The following is an 18008-nucleotide window of genomic DNA, read 5'->3' as shown; positions in this document are numbered from 1 at the left end:
TGAGTGACTGGATGTCATCGTTAGGGGAGTGGTTGGAGAAACGCAGGTGTGCATAAATTAGCCACTGCAACGGCATTCGCAGCTTGAGTACTCACTGCATGCTACAAGAGTTGCAATTTATGATACAGGTTAAGACCTGCTGTAATTCTGCATCAGGCTCCAATATTACTCGATGTTACTGATGTATATGCAGGAATGTGAGGTCTTGTGGGCGTCTCTGTGCCGGATGAGCAGTTGCATACATTAGCATATTTTCACAGCAGAACTGTGTGTGTAATCGCAGCTGCGATCCATAAAGAATCAGGTCCAGAGTTCCTATATGAGTAACCAGCACTATGCCTCCCGCCATGTATTGTTATGCTTAATCTGCGACTGTATACCAATTGGTTTGCGACTGGGGTTAAATGCACCAAGTATTAAATCACAAAGTGTGCTAACATAACAGTTAATCAAACAATTATCCTGCATGAATATGGACTAATCATCTGTTTATTTAATTTCATCCCTCCGGTATGTGACTGTCTCTCATCCTGCTTATTGCATCTATAATCTGCATAAAACTTCATGCAATCATGTGCGGATTTAAATGTATGTGACTGTCTCTCATCCTGCTTATTGCATCTATATTCTCCATAGAACTTCATGCAATCATGTGCGGATTTAAATGTATGTGACTGTCTCTCTTGCATAGATTTGTTTTTTTCCTGTATAGTCTGTATTGGTCAGTGAAGCATAGTTTATGGTATATATCTGGCCTGGTTTTTGCTCCAACTCAGAGCAAGTTATCTCCTTTGATCAGCAGACCAATTGAGTCAGATGTAGCCTGTCTTAATCAAGGATACCACTCCTTTATATTCAGTCTAGGGGCAGCTGGGGTTAAATGCACCAAATGTTAAATCACAAAGTGTGCTAACATAACAGGTAATCAAACAGTTGAACAAACATTGACCAACATCTAAGTAATTTCAGATTAAGAAACTAAGGACCTCATTCAGAGTCGGTCGAAGTGGCCGCACGGTCGTACGGGAAAAGGGGCCGGATATTCAAATGATTCCCTCGCAAGTTGCATCTCTAAGTTCGGATTGGTAGTTGGCCGACCAAGGGGAGGAAGATGTCGGAAGACAAAAAATACGCCTCCTTCTCGTACGCATTGCACGTCATCTCCGGGTATATAAGGATTAATCGAGACCATCGGGAACCATCGGAACTGGTCGTAGAGCTTAACGTTGACCATATCCTCTCTTAAGCTCTACGATCATGTCAGTGTATAAACCTCCCATGTCACATGTGCCATGACGCTACTTTGTTAATTATGCACTCCCATAATCCGTATGCACTCCCATAAAACGCCATTCGCATAATGTGGCACGCCTGCGTTCGGATCTACCCTCCCCCGTTTTCAAGCACCTTCCCCTGTTACCACCCACAAACGCCTCCATCTGTCACTCAAACTACCGACCTGGCTGTGTTCAAGGAGAGAGAAATTTCTGATCGTAGCGGCTACTTTGCGCACGCGCATTGCAAACTTTTCGCATTTGCGCAGTATAGCGAACATCGGTGGCGTACGACCGTGCGGCCGCTTCGACCGACTCTGAATGAGGTCCTAAATGCTTTAAAATTTGTCTAAAAATAACAAACCTAAAACTCACCATGTACTACACATTTCTTTTTATCAACTCCCTCCTTTGTATTTTCTCTAAGGATATAACATCCCTAACTCTCCCTGCATCTCACCTCTCTGGGCACATTGCAGCCCTATTGATTCACTCACCTCCTCTAAAAACTAATGAGCTTTCTTTTCATCAAAAATTGACTATTACAGCCTCATTGTGTCACTATAAAAAACTTTTACACACCTACAACTATATCTACTTCTCCATCCTTCTGCTTTTATTATCTGGAGACATATCACCAAATCCAGGCCCCACACACATACAGCGGATTTACTATGGAATAAATATCCTGCAAACCTCACATGTCTCCCATCACCCTCCAAATCAATAAATGTGCCTTATAGTATTCACACTTGATCACAACTTATTATTTTGCATCTGAACATCTCTTTACAGTAACTACTTTCACCAGTTTCTACATTTACCTGAGACTGCTGGTTCACACGTTAACCAAACTCTCTAAATAGCCCTTGATGAAGTGGCTTCAGCTACCCGTCAGACTTCACGTAAACTGATATAACAGCCATGGCTTTCCACAGACACCTACAAAAACTGCCTCTTAAAGTAGAATGTCAGTGGTGTAAATCTTAATTCAAATTACTTCCACACATACTGTTAAATAGGAATCCACCCATCTGTCAACCTAACTGTCTGTCCCATGCTCACTGTCTACCCCATCTGTGTCACCCCTGTCTATCTGCCCATCCCCTCTAGAATGTAAGCTCTTACGAGCAGGGCCCTCTTTCCTCTTGTGCTTATCCTTTCTTTACTTATATTATCTGCTCTATACTCAAAAGCACCTAACCCGTGACTTTTGCCATCCTGCTACTGTTGCAGTTAGGTTTATATACCATGTACTTGTCTTGCATTGTCTTAAACTGTATGACACTATTTTCTTGTTCTGCTCAACTGTTTATGTACTGTGTTTATGTACTATGTAAGGCGCTGCGGAACCCTTGTGGCGCCATACAAATAAAGGATAATAATAATAACAACTATACTACTCTGGTGTGTCTGGTACACTGTGAGCGACTTTGTACAGTATGTGGCTACGAAGCAAATAGGATGCAAAATTCAGGAAACAGTACAAGGTAGAGCGCCTACTGTATGTTGTGCTATGTGGCGTAAAAATGCTAGATGAATGAGGACATATCTGTATAAATGTATGTTGACAAAATGTTACATACAGAAAGTAGTTACAGTATATGATAGTCAGTTATATCTGGTATTGACAACATTAATATGATCCACATAACAATAAATATTCAGAAATGCATTAAAGAGCTGACTCACAGGTGTTTCATGAAGTAGAACCAATTTTGTAACTCGAAGATTCATTTGTACTCCAAGACTTTTGTGCTGAAAAAGGTTGTATACCTAGAAAGATTACAATTGATATATTGTTTTATTTGTTTTGTTTTTTTGAAATGATAAAATAAACATCATTGTGATATAGATTCATTGTGAGTAAAGCTGGGTACATACTATACTATCTGTGGTACAATATATTGTTGCGTCGTGGATTTATTTGATATATCCTATGAATTGTGCAGTGTATACGCCCGATCCGTCGTTCGCGATGGTCGTTCATCACATTGTCACGTCTGCTGTTCTGATTAGCAGATGGGATGATGCAACGAATGACGCCATGCTGCTACATGCAGCATGTAACATTATATCACGCCATCATACACCCGTATCATATAGTCTGTCCGTCGCTGGGTACACACATCGTATAGTATTTTATACATTTGTTTTTTTCAGATACCTTTCTAATAAATATAATAAGTTCAATTGTATGATTTTTGAAAGTGATTAAATAATAACAACTGACTGTAAATGTAGTGATTTGTGTATTTTTTCTGTTAAACCACTAAGGAGTCTATTTACCATTGATGGCATGGCAATACTGTATTAATATATAATACATATACATCATAATATGATACATAATGCAGTCGCAGCCATATTTATCTTTTTGGAGCTGCTATGCTGTTTTTTCCCCCCTCATTGGCAGTCTAACTCTGCCAGCGGATGGCTCCAGTTAAATGCACATGTACGCCCTTTGACCTGAAGGGCGGTTTAGCAAAGCCTCACCAGCTAAGGCTATAGGCCATCTCAAGATGGCAATACCCAGTAGTGGACAGCTCGGCTTCTCATTGCTTGAATAGATCAGAAACCACACTCCCCATAGCAGGCTATGTAACATGGCAAACTGCAAAAGACCAGGGTCTGTAGGAAAAATAAGTGATTTATTTGCGATATTTCTGTTGTTAAATAGGAGGAGGTGATGATAACTCCTTTGTCTGTCATTGCGGGAGAAGTAACAAACCTTGGAGAAAGATAAAGTGGAGAAGTTGCCCATAGCAACCAATCAGCTAATAACTGTAATTTAACAGGCTGGGCTAAATATATGACAGTAAGAAGCTGATTGGTTACTATGAACAGCTTCTCCACTATCTCTCTCCAACATCCCCCCCATTGCTCATAAATAGACCCCAATGTGTTATTATTATGGTTACTACTAGTTAGAGCATTAACAGAGAATAGATTGGTAGTAATACAGTAGTATGTGTATTTGCAGGACAGCATTGAGAGATGATTATTGTGCCTATTGTACTGTGGGCCTGATTCAGAGATGGCCGCTATTGCAAAGCTGCTGCTACTTTGTACACAGCGACTGTGCAATATTATGGTAATGATGCAGGAGGCCGTCTGGTGTAAATAGACGCCTCCTGCTGTCTGAGCATGCAGCAATGGATCATCTACATGATCATTGGCCAGCAGGGTAGCCCCCAGGTCACTCAGGATTGTCGATATCTTCACTCTGCTGGGGTCAGTGAAGCTGCATCAGAAGTTGCAGACACTGGCCTTGGCACGCCTTGAGAACGCTGGCTGTCGCCTCCCCGTCTATGCTCCCAAACGGCCACAGCAAGTCAATCATTCTGCAGCTTGAGGGCATTGCGTGCGATCTTGCGGAACGAGATCAGTATATGCGAATTGCAGCATCTGAGCATAAGCAGGTCTTACACCATTGGAGATGTACGGAAACCATCAGGTCTCTGAATCTAATACTTCTGTCTAATACCTCTATCTACAATTTGTAAATGAAGCTTTGTCACTGAATGTTCCCGTTGTGCCCATAGGTATAGTAGGTTACTGTTATATGTTGCTGTGTTTGTGCTAATACTGTACACTACATTTCAGTATATTATTACTGATAAATATTTAGTATTGAGATGAAATTAGGAAGAATCAGCCATCTGGAAACCTCTTATAGGTATAGCGGCCCTACTGACTGCAGATATTTACCATGTTTAGGATGGTGAGAATGAATTTTCTTGTTGCTTCAGATCCGTGATAGGACACCATGCCTGGGTCAGCAACCACTACAGTTTCTATGTTGTATTCTTGGCTTTGTTTGTATGAGTATCTTTTTCCTCTTGCTGTTTCGGTTGTTCTATAGTTTTTTGCTCTTTTCTTATCTGTGAAATAAAAGGTAATATGTTCATTGTTTGACCTAAATGGACTGCTCGATATGTCAGCCGTCAGATCGTGGATCGCATCGCTGCATACACATCACACCGTGTGTACCCAGCTTAAGGCATGTGAGGCTGTGGTTGTGCAACATCATTATTCTACTATCTTCATATCATACCTAGGTGTGAGCCCAATAGTCAAGAAAAAATGACCACATTTATATAAAGCCCTACTTTTCAGTTAGTTAACATGGTGGAAATGTTTCCAATGGCTGAAATAATATTTTACTAAATAAAATCTGCTATATAATAAATTGATCATAATGCTATGCCGAGTATAAAAGAGACAGAGTTGTCATTTAACACTAAGGAGCTCATTCAGAGCCGCTCGCAAGCGGCCTGATAGTAACGCACTGAACAAGCGCTGTGCCAAGCATGCGCATGTGTGAGCCCCGCCGAGCGACTGAAGCTCAGTCGTGACAGGGCTTGCTACAAAACGGGGCGGCTGTCGATGGTGAGTGACAGCTCACCCCATTTGTGGGTGGGTGGGGGGGTGGCTGAACAAACGCAGGCATTCCCTTAGGAACGCCTGGCGTTTGTTGGGAGGGGTTACTGACATCACTAGTGATGTCAGTAGTGGACTTCCTGCTCTGTTAGAGCAGGAAGTCCACTCAGGCTTGCGGCAGCTAGAACCTACCCCAGGGTCTCGTCGCATGCCCGATGGTCGCGATAATCGCAATGGTCTCCTGGCCACTCGCACAAGCTGTGGGTGGTCTCCCACAGCTTTGCGAGCGGCAGAAAAAAAAACCCGTCGCATTCAGAGCGAGTGGCCGCCAGCTGCGAGCGACTCTGAATCAGCTCCTAAGGCTACTAAAGGATGTTAAAAAAAAGTTTCCAGGAAATGTATTTAGCAGCACCCTAAGAAACAATAACACAACCAGTGTTTTCTGTGATGGTACTCAATAGTATGAGTAACGGAACCTTTATTCTGATACTGTCGGTGATTCAGAGGTGGATGCAGATGTTTTACCTCTGTGCATGTTTCTGAGATGCTCTACGTATGCATCCCTATGTTTAAAGCAGAGAGACGCAGATCGAAATTGCATGGAGATCCATGCAATATCGATGGACATTACTGGGCAGTGACTGGTAGGATGGCTTCAAGTCGTGGGCATATTAGTGTCCGTGACTGTGTCTACAGACACAAATGCACTGACATCGGATATCAGGCATTCTGTGCCAGCTGGGTGAATTTATCATGCTGCAGCTAGTGGGCATCTCAATGGGTCGGCCCTTAGCCACAGCATTAGCAGAAAGGCGACAAATGTCACAGCCCCAACCAGAGGCGTAACTAGGTATTTGAAGGCCTTGCACCTATGGTAATTATACCTATGGCCCCGACTGCACCTGTATCCATCTCTGAATAATGTCAATAATGTTTTATTCTTATAACTAGCTCCAGAAACTAAATAAAATTATTTAAATTATTTGAGACTTGTCCGTAGTTTTTTAAGCCTCCTCAAATCTTGTACAACATGTACGTTTAGATGAGTATCACTACCTTAGTTCTGAGTACCCGTACATTTTATTCATTGAAAGAAGTACTGGACACAACAATGTTGTTCTCTAACCTGGGAAAGCCTAAATCAGCTTCCCATTACACAATGAAGGGTAACGTGACATCAGGAGGTGGTTTGCTGAAGCCAGCATATAAAACAGACACATACCACATTTTTTTGAAGACTAACAAAAGTATCTCATAAAATAAAAAACCTGGAACATTGTAAAACATTTTGTAGACTATTTTTCTTAGGTGGTTAGCAGTCATTGAGTTATTAAATGTTTATTTAGTTCAATTTACGAGTAACACATTGGAACCACTTGTAGTAGTATGTATTTTATGTTGAACAATGAATTACATATAATAAATAAAAACACTTTACATTATTATGTGCACACAACGTAGAATGACATTTCCTATGTGTATGTTCCTTGTAAGACCATTAATAAAATGAAGGTGGGGGGCATTGTTAAAACAAATACACATTCCGGTCATAGATCACTTTTGACAGTGATACATTTATTGGCTACGTTCTAAATGGATTCCTCAAAACCTACATCAGACTACAAATGAAGTTTCTGGTAATTTATGAGCAAACAAACATGAACAAGCTGTCTCAATATATAATATAGCAATATTTGTATAATGATGTGTACCAGGTCTGTCCAAGAAACATTGCTCTAAAATATATGTTGCCCTTAGTATATAAATACTTGGAGAACACAGATGTATGATTAACAATGTAATTTATTTACATAAATCACCAAGTTTTGACAGTATCAATCTAACATTTCAATGTTTCTTTGTACTGTAGTATGTTTATATACAAAATAATGAAAGGGAGGAACATCACGGCAGTGGTTTATCCACCTTTGGTGCAGGGTGTGCAGTGTACATTGGCCCATGAAACAGGGGTGCAACACTTTAGCCAACTGACATATGTGCTGGCATGGTGGGAGTGGAGACCAAAGCTCTGGTTTGGACAGCTCTGGAATTTTGTTTTTAATTGGTGGCTGGCCCCTGGTTGGCCCCTCTGCAGGTACAAGACACCATATTAAATACATTCCTGCATACAGCAGAGATCTGACCCTGTCCTGACTGGATATGCTCCCCTCTTGTCATGCTCCTACCCTTAAAAACCACTTTCTTACCTCTTCGTTGTCTGTCCAGACTATCACAGAGGTCCGATCACGCTGCACATTGCTCCCGGCTGGTGCTGATGTCTGTGTGTGCTGCTCCTGCCCCATCCGCTCAATGTCCTGTCACTGAGCATGAAGATGGCTCTCCGCAGCCCCTTGCTCACAGCGTGTCTTCCCAGCATAATGGCACACAAGCTGCTTGCCAGAGTTCTCTCCTAAACTGCAGTATGGATGCAGCCATGTTGGACTCTGTCACATGATGCTCTTCCTCCCCTCAGACCGCTGCTCCCAGACCAGCTGATGGCAGGAGATCCTTTCCTATAAATTAAATTTTCTGACTGGCCACTGTTGCCAGTATAATGTCGCTTCTGCTGAAGTTACAGCTCTGTGCTGATCTCCTAAATACTCTGTATCCGAACGGTTCCGGGTCTGTTATATTCCATTTCCAAGTATTCCAGTTCCAAGTCTGGTTATCAAGTCTCCTATTCCATCTAGCATTCCAGTCTGGTTTTACCACAGAGACTTATTAACATTAACCTATATCGGTTCCAGCGATACCTCCAACCATTGGTTCAATCCAACACTTCTATCATCGGTTCCAAACCGACCCAGTACTGCAATTCATCATAATCGGCCCCAAACCGATCCAGTACTGCAATTCATCATCATCGGTTCCAAACCGACCCAGTACTGCAATTCATCACCATTGATCCAAAACCAATCCAGTACTGCAATTTATCATCATTGGATCCAAACCGATCCAGTACTGCAATTCATCAACATCAGTATCAAATTGATCAAGTTCCCAATCCGATTTTGCCCATCTCTATTATAAATCTAGCAGTATATATCCAGTTCCCATTCAGACCTGCTGCTCAATAAAGACATTTACTTTACTGTCCTCGCCTTTGGGACCATCATCACAGTTCATATTACTTCTCTTCACATTCCCATGCCTGTTCCAACCAACTCCTAACCTCAGGCGTGAAACCTCTCTGTCAGTCTAGCGATGGCCATTAGTAAACAATGTTTCGGAATCATCAATGTTTTAAGCCCCAAGGTGATGATTTGTCCATCTGATTCCATACGGGCAAATGACTGCAACCATTGCTTGCTTTGTTCCAACTGATATTAGGTCATATAATTCTGTCATATAATTCCTGCTGCTGCGTACACCACAGGGACAGTATCAATGCTCCTTGCCGCATGTACAAACTGTCTCATTTGTGCATGAGCACTAGTGTACCAATAATGGCTTATACCATGGAATACTTTACAAACAATAGTTATATTCCAGCATAGGCCGGTAACAGGGCAATAATTTTCGATGGCCAGCCCTATGTCAGACTACAGCATCATGATGACTAAGCTGATAGGTAGTGTGTGCAGTCAGTCAGGGGCTGATCTGCTTTACCTCTTTCATCTGGTTGGTTCTCTACCTGTTCTACTGCTCCCTTCCCTCACCTCTGCTTCACTATTCACCATTCCCTCCCATTTCTACTTTTCTTCTTCCCCTCACTCCCCACTGCTTCTACCCTTTACTCCCTTCCCCATGGGCCAGCTTCCCCACTCCAGCCTTCAACATGTGACTGAACAAGAGGCACACAGAGGAATCCCCATCTGCAATATCTGCATATCGAGAAAGTGTGAGATATCAATGTAATGTGTGTATGAAATTAATGTATAGCCAACCCCCGCTCTGTCCTGTCCTGACCCCCCCCCCTCTGACTAGTCCAGCATTTACTAAGTGCTGGGGTGTGTGGCCTAATCAAGCAAAGCGTGGCCACGCTCCCTTTAGAAAAAAAATTAATTGCGCACAGACGAGGGGGGCGCTGTGAGCCCCTCAGCCAACGGCAAATCAGGGGGGGTGAAATCAGTCTGATTGCTCCCCCACCTCCCCTGCACAGGCAGAGGAGAAGAGACTGCTGCTGCTGCTGCTCAGTGGCTGCAGTCTCAGAACACAGCAGCGTGTGCTGGACTGCTGTCAGGTAAGAGGGAGGGGGGTGGTGGCGGACCCGGGCCCATGCCAGGCCCCTCCAACAAGTCCGAACAATTAGTATCAGCCACTTTCCCTCTCTGCATCTCTGCTTATATGTACAATACGTGAGCATGTGCAGTGTGAATTTGCATGATATAAGGGGCAAAATTTACTAAGCGGCAGTTTGATGGAGGGTTCTATTCTGTTCTAAACCCCGGGGGTTTGGTGGCAGTTTCTAAATGACAGCCCTGTTCTATTCTATTCTAAAATGTGTTTTGATGGCAGTTTTGCAGCGGTTTTGGCCTTAGTAAATCTGCCGATAGCAAAATCGCCGCCAAACCACAGTCAAAACACATTTTAGAATAGAACAGGGCTGTCATTTAGAAACCGCTGCAAAACCGCCACCAAACCCCTGGGGTTTAGAATAGAATAGAACACGCCACCAAACCGCCGTGGTTTAGAATAGAATAGAAACCGCCGCTTAGTAAATTTTTCCCACGGTCCTTAATCTGGTGTAAATTCAAGTCAGCATCATACCCTAGGGATTGGATTCAAATAGACGGGAGCCAGTTCAACTCATGAAAGCGCATATGTCGCACTTATGGTATCCTAGTTTCCACACCGTTGCAAAGACACATCAAGGGGTTTGTGGCTAAATGAATCGATCCCTAAGATTGCAACCTCATGCCTTTGCTTAAGGTTGTTTGTGTAACAGAAATTATTAATTTGAAAAATACTGATATCTTACTAGGCAATACTAGGAAATTTGTCATTGTAGGAACTATGGGGGAGATGTATAAAACCTTCTAAAGTGTGGACATGTGAAGAAGTTGCTCACAGCAACCAATCAGCTTCTATCTATCAACTGATATACTGTACTTGATAATTGCTAGCTAGAAGCTGATTGGTTTCCGATGAGCAACTTCTCCACTTGACCACTCTTTAGAACAGTGCTTTTCAAATCAAGTCCTCAAACACATTAGCAGTGCATGTTTTCCATACCTCTTTGCTGAAGCATACTGTATGTGTCATCATTACTAATTGACACATTTTAAAAGATCCACAAATGGTACTGATTATTTCACTTCTGATTCTGGGAGAGAAAATCAAGCATTAGAGAGCGATAAAGTGGAGAGAGATAAAGTACCAACCAATCAGTTCTTTTTTCAAACACGGACTGTAAAGTGTCATGAGCTGATTGGTTAGTACTTTATCTCTCTCCAAACTCTGAAAAATCTACCCCTTTGTGAGGAGACCTGGAAAACATGCACTGTTAGTGTGTCCCGAAGACTGGATTTGAGGAGTTGGGTATGGGTTCCCGGTGGACGGGATGCCTGCGGTCAGAATACTGACAGCAGCACCCTGACTCTCAGAATTCCAACGCCTGCAGGTAGGTGCCCTAACCCTCAGCCCTAACCCAGAATTCCCACAACCTAACCTTTAACACCCCCGCAGCCTAACCATAATCCTCACCCCCCCCCCTCTCAGCCTAACCTAACCCCCGCCCTGAATCTAACCCCAAGTCTAGTACTTACCACCGGGATGTCAGCGGTCGGGATTCTGGAGCCGGGATTCTGACTGCCAGCATGCCGACTACATCCCGTTCTGAGAAGCACTGCTTTAGAAGGTTTGATACATTACAGTCAGATGCATAAATATTGGGACATTGACAGAATTTTCATATTTTGGCCTCTATTCACCACCACAATGGCTTTGAAATGAAACAAACAAGATGTGCTTTAACTGCAGACTTTCAGATTTAATTTGAGGGTAATTACATCCAAACCAGGTGAACGGTGTAGGAATTACAACGGTTTCTATATGTGCCTCCCACTTTTTAAGGGGCCAAAAGTAATGGGACAAACTAAACAATCCTAAATCTAACTTTCACTTTTTAATACTTTGTTGCAAATCCTTTGCAGGCAATTACAGCCTGAAGTCTGGAACACATAGACATCACCAGACGCTGGGTTTCATCCCTGGTGATGCTCTGACAGGCCTCTACTGCAAATGTCTTCAGTTCCTGCTTGTTCTTGGGGGATTTTCCCTTCAGTTTTGTCTTCATCAAGTGAAATGCATGCTCAATCGGATTCAGGTCAGGGGATTGACTTGGCCATTGCATAACATTCCACTTTTTAGCCTTAAAAAACTCTTTGGTTGCTTTTGCAGTATGCTTCGGGTCATTGTCCATCTGCACTGTGAAGCGTTGTCCAATGAGTTCTGAAGCATTTGACTGAATATGAGCATATAATATTGCCCGAAACACTTCAGAATTCATTCTGCTGCTTTTGTCAGCCATACACGCCCATGCCATGACACTGCCACTACCATGCTTCACTGATGAGGTAGTATGTTTTGGATCATGAGCAGTTCCTTTCTTTCTCCATACTCTTCTCTTCCCATCACTCTGGTACAAGTTGATCTTTGTCTCATCTGTCCATAGGATGTTGTTCCAGAACTGTAATGGCTTTTTTAGATGTTGTTTGGCAAACTCTAATCTGGTCTTCTTGTTTTTGTGGCTCACCAATGGTTTACATCTTGTGGTGAAACCTCTATATTCACTCTTGCGAAGTCTTCTCTTGATTATTGACTTTGACACATATACACCTACCTCCTGGAGAGTGTTCTTGATTTGGCCAACTGTTGTGAAGGGGTTTTTCTTCACCAGGAAAATAATTCTTCTGTCATCCACCACATTGGTTTCCGTGGTCTTCTGGGTCTTTTGGTTTTGCTGAGCTCTCAGGTGCGTTCTTTCTTTTTAAGAATTTTCCAAACAGTTGATTTGGCCACACCTAAGATATTTGCTATCACTCTGATGGGTTTGTTTTGATTTTTCAGCCTAGTGATGGCTTGCTTCACTGATAGTGACAGCTCTTTGGATCTCATATTGAGAGTCGACAGCAACTGATTCCAAATGCAAATGTCACACCTAGAATCAACTCCAGACCTTTTACCTGCTTAATTGATAATGAAATAATGAGGGAATAGCCCACACCTGTCCATGAAATAGCTATTGAGTTGATAGTCCCATTACTTTTGGCCCCTTAAAAAGTGGGAGGCACATATAGAAACCGTTGTAATTAATACACCGTTCACCTGATTTGGATGTAATTACCCTCAAATTAAATCTGAAAGTCTGCAGTTAAAGCACATCTTGTTTGTTTCATTTCAAAGCCATTTTGGTGGTGAATAGAGGCCAAAATATGAAAATTCTGTCAATGTCCCAATATTTATGCACCTGACTGTATATGATTTAAAGAGTATTTCTGGGTACACACCTGAGCGATGGATTGGACGTCCGCACGATGTGACACACTTACCAAATACACCGTCCAACATGTCTCGCCACAGGAACAGGTAGTGACATCATTGTTGCGTTTATCTGGGCAAGCATATGGGTGGTCAGTGCATCGGGCCATGAAGACAGCCAGATGTACCGACATAACTGCAAGATATATTGCCATTGACTGTGCTGCAGGGTCGACACGTTATGTCTGTGAACCGCGTCTTTCACAGACATATCGGGTGTACACGTAAACAAATGCACTATGCAATATGTTGTTCATTGACTGATTAAACGACATATCGCATAGTGTGTACGCAGCGTTCAGGAAGACTGGGAAATACCCTCGATAGCCTTTTGTTGAATAGATTTTCACACTAGAGTGCTGCTTTCAACACAGTAATGCTGTTTACATCTGCAGGTTATTCACATAAGCAAGAGACCTGACTTAATACTTGTATAAGGTATATTTACTAATGGTCGAGTTTAATCTATTTAAAATTGATGAAAATCTATGAAAATTGATCAACATCGATGTTGTGTTTCTGTGGTTATATTACACATTTACTAACAGACAATATTTGATTTGTTTTTTGAGTATTAGTAAATGTGTGATTTAGCCCCAGAAACACAACATTGATGTTGATCGATTTTTATAAATTTTAAATCAATCAAATTCAATTAAAATTGACCTTTGATAAATATACCCATTAGTGTAAACATAGATCCTCTAAAAACTAAGGGGGTCATTCAGACCCACTCGCGAGCGGCAGTACGCTCGCAAGTGGGTAGATGTTCCCCACTGCGCATGCGCACGACGGAGGGAGCTCCATCGTGCGCATGCGCGAGACCCGACGAGCGAAGGACTTTCCTTCGCTCGGAGTGTCTCATCAAAGGGGGCGTGCTGTCGATGGTGACTGACAGCACGCCCCCTTTGGTGGGCATGCCGGGGGCGTGCCTGCCAGACGGGGGCGTTCCCAAGGGAACGCCTACCGTCTGAAGCCGGCCCCACTGACATCAATAGTGATGTCAGTGGGAGTGATTTTGGCTCTGATAGAGCCAAAATCACTCCTGGCCTTGTGGTTGAGAAACCCAACCGCAGGCTTTCACTCACAGTTCCGATGGTCGCGATGGTCAAGACCATCGCGACCATCATTTTGCACGGTCGTATATGCTGTGGGTGGTGACCCACAGCTATACGAGCGTCCAGGAGGACGCTCCATATTAATGGAGGTGGGCCCTGATTCAGAGCGAGCGCTCTGGTCAGAGCGTCCGGCTCTGAATCAGGGCCTTAGATAACTTATTACTTGCATCCAGTGATAGATTTCATACGCGCACGCAGGGGGGGTTTCTGAGTACCTAGAAACCCCCCTGGCCGCCGCTCCATCGCTGCCCGGCTGAGTTTTTTTTTTCTAAAGAGAAGGAGCAGCCGCCAGCTTACAACTGGCTGAGGCTTGGCTGCTGGCTGTACGTGTGGGGAGCTGCAGCGGCAGCGCGCAGCTCCTCCCAGGCAGTTCCGAAGGGGCACTGTGAGAGGCGGCTGAGAAGCTGAGCTGCTACCGGGTGCTGACTATTCCCAGCGCTCTCTCCTGGAGCCGCAGGTGAAGGGGGGAGTGGGTGCCAGGGGGTGGGGGTTGCCGGCAAGGGGGTCTTTATTAAATGATGCAGTAGTTTGCCTGCTTTCATGTTTGTAAGTGAAAGGATTGTGTGTTGTGTGTCTGTGTCAGTGTGTGTGTTTGTGTAGTCTGTGTGTGTAGTCTTTGTGTCTATCAGTGTGTCTCTGTGTCACTGTGTGTGTCTGTATGTGTGTGTGTAGTCTGTGTCAGTGTGTGTGTAGTCTTTGTGAGTGTCTATCAGTGTGTGTGTGTAGTCTTTGTGAGTGTCATCAGTGTGTGTGTAGTCTGTATCAGTGTGTGTAGTCTTTGTGAGTGCCCTATCTGTATATCTGTATCAGTGTGTGTGTAGTCTGTATCAGTGTGTGTGTGTAGTCTTTGTGTGTCTGTCAGTGTGTGTGTGTGTGTAGTCTTTGTGAATGCCCTATCCGTGTATCTGAGTCGGTGTGTGTAGTTTTTGTGAGCGTGTCTGTCAGTGTGTGTGTAATGCTGAACCGTCCATCATATATATATATATATATATATATATATATATATATATATTAGGGGTGAGCGGGTTCCAAACCCCCCCCGATCCGAGGCCGATCTGAGTCAGGCTCGACTTTTCCCGCCTGACTCGGATCTGAAATCGAGGCAAAACGTCATCATCCCGCTTTCCGGGTCTCGCGGGTTTTGGATTCTATATAAGGTACCCGCGTCGGCGCCATTTTCTCACTCGGCTGTGGACAGTGAAGAGGGAGGGTGGGAGTTAGGGCTGGCTGGGCTGTGTAGTGTAGTGTAGTGCAGTGTAGTGGTGTGCTGTGCTGTGCTGTGCTGCGCTGTGCTGCTGTGTCCACTCCTCCAGTCCAAAGTCCATAGGGGCTGGCTGGACTGTGTTGTGCAGTCAGTTGTCCATAGGGGCTGTGTCCACTCCAAAGTCCGGTGCAGTGTCCCAGTCCTAAAGGGGTGCCATAGTGTTGTCCAGGGGGTGCTCTGTCCATCAGGGGTGCTCCCCCCAAGTGCAAAATAAAATAATATTTTTTCTATGTTTGTGAATTGTGTGCGCAGTAGCCGCACGTGCATCAGCGAAGTAGTGCCAAGCGTGTGCCTATGTCCCATAAGTAAAGGGCCGGCTGGCTTGACCGTTAAAGGGTGCTGTAACCCCCAAAGTGCACTCCAAAAAAAATAGAAAAATATATTTTTTTTGTGTTTGTGAATTGTGTGTGCAGTAGCCGCACGTGCATCAACAAAGTAGCGCCAAGCGTGCGCCTGTGTCATAGGTAAAGGGCCAGCTGGCTTGACCGGTAAAGGGTGCTGTAACCCCCAAAAGGGCACTCCAAAAAAAATAAAAAAATATGTTTTTTTGTGAATTATGTGCGCAGTAGCCGCACGTGCATCAACAAAGTAGCGCCAAGCGTGCGCCTGTGTCACAGGTAAAGGGCCAGCTGGCTTGACCGTTAAAGGGTGCTGTAACCCCCAAAGTGCACTCCAAACCAAATAAAAAAATATTTTCTGTGTTTGTGAATTGAGTGCACTGTGGCTGCATGTGCATCAACAAAGGAGCAGCGCCAAGCGTGCGCCTGTGTCCCATAAGTAAAGGGCCGGCTGGCTCATTTCTTAAAGGGTGGTGTAACCCACAAAGTGCACTAGTCTCCAACAAAAATAAAAAATTATTTTCTGTGTTTGTGTGCGCCTTAGCCACACGTATATATCAATATAACATAAATGGAGGACCAAACTTTCTCCGATAAAAATAAAATATGGAAAGATCAAGAACCACTTCCTCCTAGTGCTGTTGCTGCTGCTGGGAGTTGTTTATCATCCCAGAGAGGAAGTAGGAACACCACTACTTTTACTAAACAATTGACCCTCCAAAAGTCCTTAGCGAGGAGGATGAAGTACGACAGCAGTCATCCTGAAGCAAAACGTATAACTGAGGCCTTGACTGCTATGTTGGTGTTAGACGTGTGTCTCGTATCCGCCATTAGTGCAGTGGGATTTAGACAATTGATGGAGCTAGTGTGTCCCCGGTTCCAAATCCCATCTAGATTCCATCTGCATCCTCAAAGCAGCAGCGACAAGCGTGCGTCTGTCTGTTAAAGGGTGGTGTAACCCCCAAAGTGCGCTCCAACCAAAATAAAATAATCTTCTTTTTTTCTGTGTTTGTGTGTGAAATGTGTTGGCTGTAGCCGCACCTGCATCCTCAAAGCAGCAACGACAAGCGTGCGTCTGTCTGTTAAAGGATTACATCGGTGACAGCATCCAAGTAGGCATGTCAGACAGTCTCGTACATGTACTGGCAGGAAAAAGAGGCAATTTGGAGGCACCTTTACAAACTGGCTCTATTTTACCTAAGTTGCCCCCCCTCCAGTGTGTACTCTAAAAGAGTGTTTAGTGCAGCCGGGAACCTTGTCAGCGAAAGGCATAGGAGGTTGCTTCCATAAAATGTGGAGAAGATGATGTTCATAAAAATGAATTATCAACTCTTCCAGGGAGACCAGCCTCCATAACGTACAGAGGGACCTGTGGTGGTGGATTCCAGCGGGGACGAATTAATACTCTGTGAAGATGAGGATGTACACAACACTGAAGAGGGTGAGGAATCGGTGAATGAGGAGGTTTAGGACGACATCTTGCCTCCGTAGAGCCAGTTTGTGCAGGGACAGATTATTTGCCAGCTTGTTTTGTGGGGGCCCAAATGAACCAATCATTTCAGCCACAGTCGTGTGGCAGACCCTGGCGCTGAAATTATTGGTTTGTTAAAGTGTGCATGTCCTGTTTATACAACATAAGGGTGGGTGGGAGGGCCCAAGGACAATTCCATCTTGCACCTCTTTTTTTTCTTTGCATTATGTACTGTTTGCGGCCTAGTTTTTCAAACTGCCATCCTGTCTGCCACTACAGTGTCACTCCTAGATTGGCCCCGTGTTTGTGCCGCCCACTCGTGTCACTTAGCATAGTCATCCAGCTACCTCGGTGCAACCTTTTGGACATAAAAACACTATTGTGAGGTGTTCAGAATAGACTGGAAATTAGTGGAAATTAAGGTTATTGAGGTTAATAATAGCATAGGAGCAGAAAAACCCACAAATTCTGTGATTTTAGCTGTTTTTATGCTTTTTTTTCAAAAAAATACAGATCCAAAACACAAAACCCAGAACCCAAAACACGGAAGGGTGGTTTTGGCAAAGCCAATCCAGATCCAAAACACGAAGAAAGATCGAGATCCAAAACACAAAACACGAAAAGTGGCCGGTGCACACCCCTAAAATATATATATATAATTATATATATATATATATA

The 18008-nt window shown here is 43.7% G+C and overlaps 1 protein-coding gene across 1 annotated transcript in view; it reads right to left on the bottom strand.

The window, feature by feature from the left end:
* Nucleotides 1-18008, bottom strand: part of ADAMTS19 (ADAM metallopeptidase with thrombospondin type 1 motif 19) — a 266057-nt gene that overhangs the window by 204181 nt on the left and 43868 nt on the right. The window contains exons 4-5 of the mRNA XM_088475170.1: nucleotides 4986-5158; nucleotides 2967-3050 (exon numbers count right to left, since the gene is read on the bottom strand). Coding sequence (XP_088331296.1) covers nucleotides 2967-3050; nucleotides 4986-5158 — 257 coding nt within the window. The remainder of the gene's footprint in view (nucleotides 1-2966; nucleotides 3051-4985; nucleotides 5159-18008) is intronic.

This window comes from Taudactylus pleione, unplaced genomic scaffold (genome assembly GCF_031769625.1).
Source record: "Taudactylus pleione unplaced genomic scaffold, aTauple2 ptg000162l, whole genome shotgun sequence".
Lineage (NCBI taxonomy): Eukaryota > Metazoa > Chordata > Amphibia > Anura > Myobatrachidae > Taudactylus > Taudactylus pleione.
The sequence above is the reverse complement of the archived record's forward strand: the minus strand, read 5'-3'. Positions and strand labels throughout refer to the sequence as shown.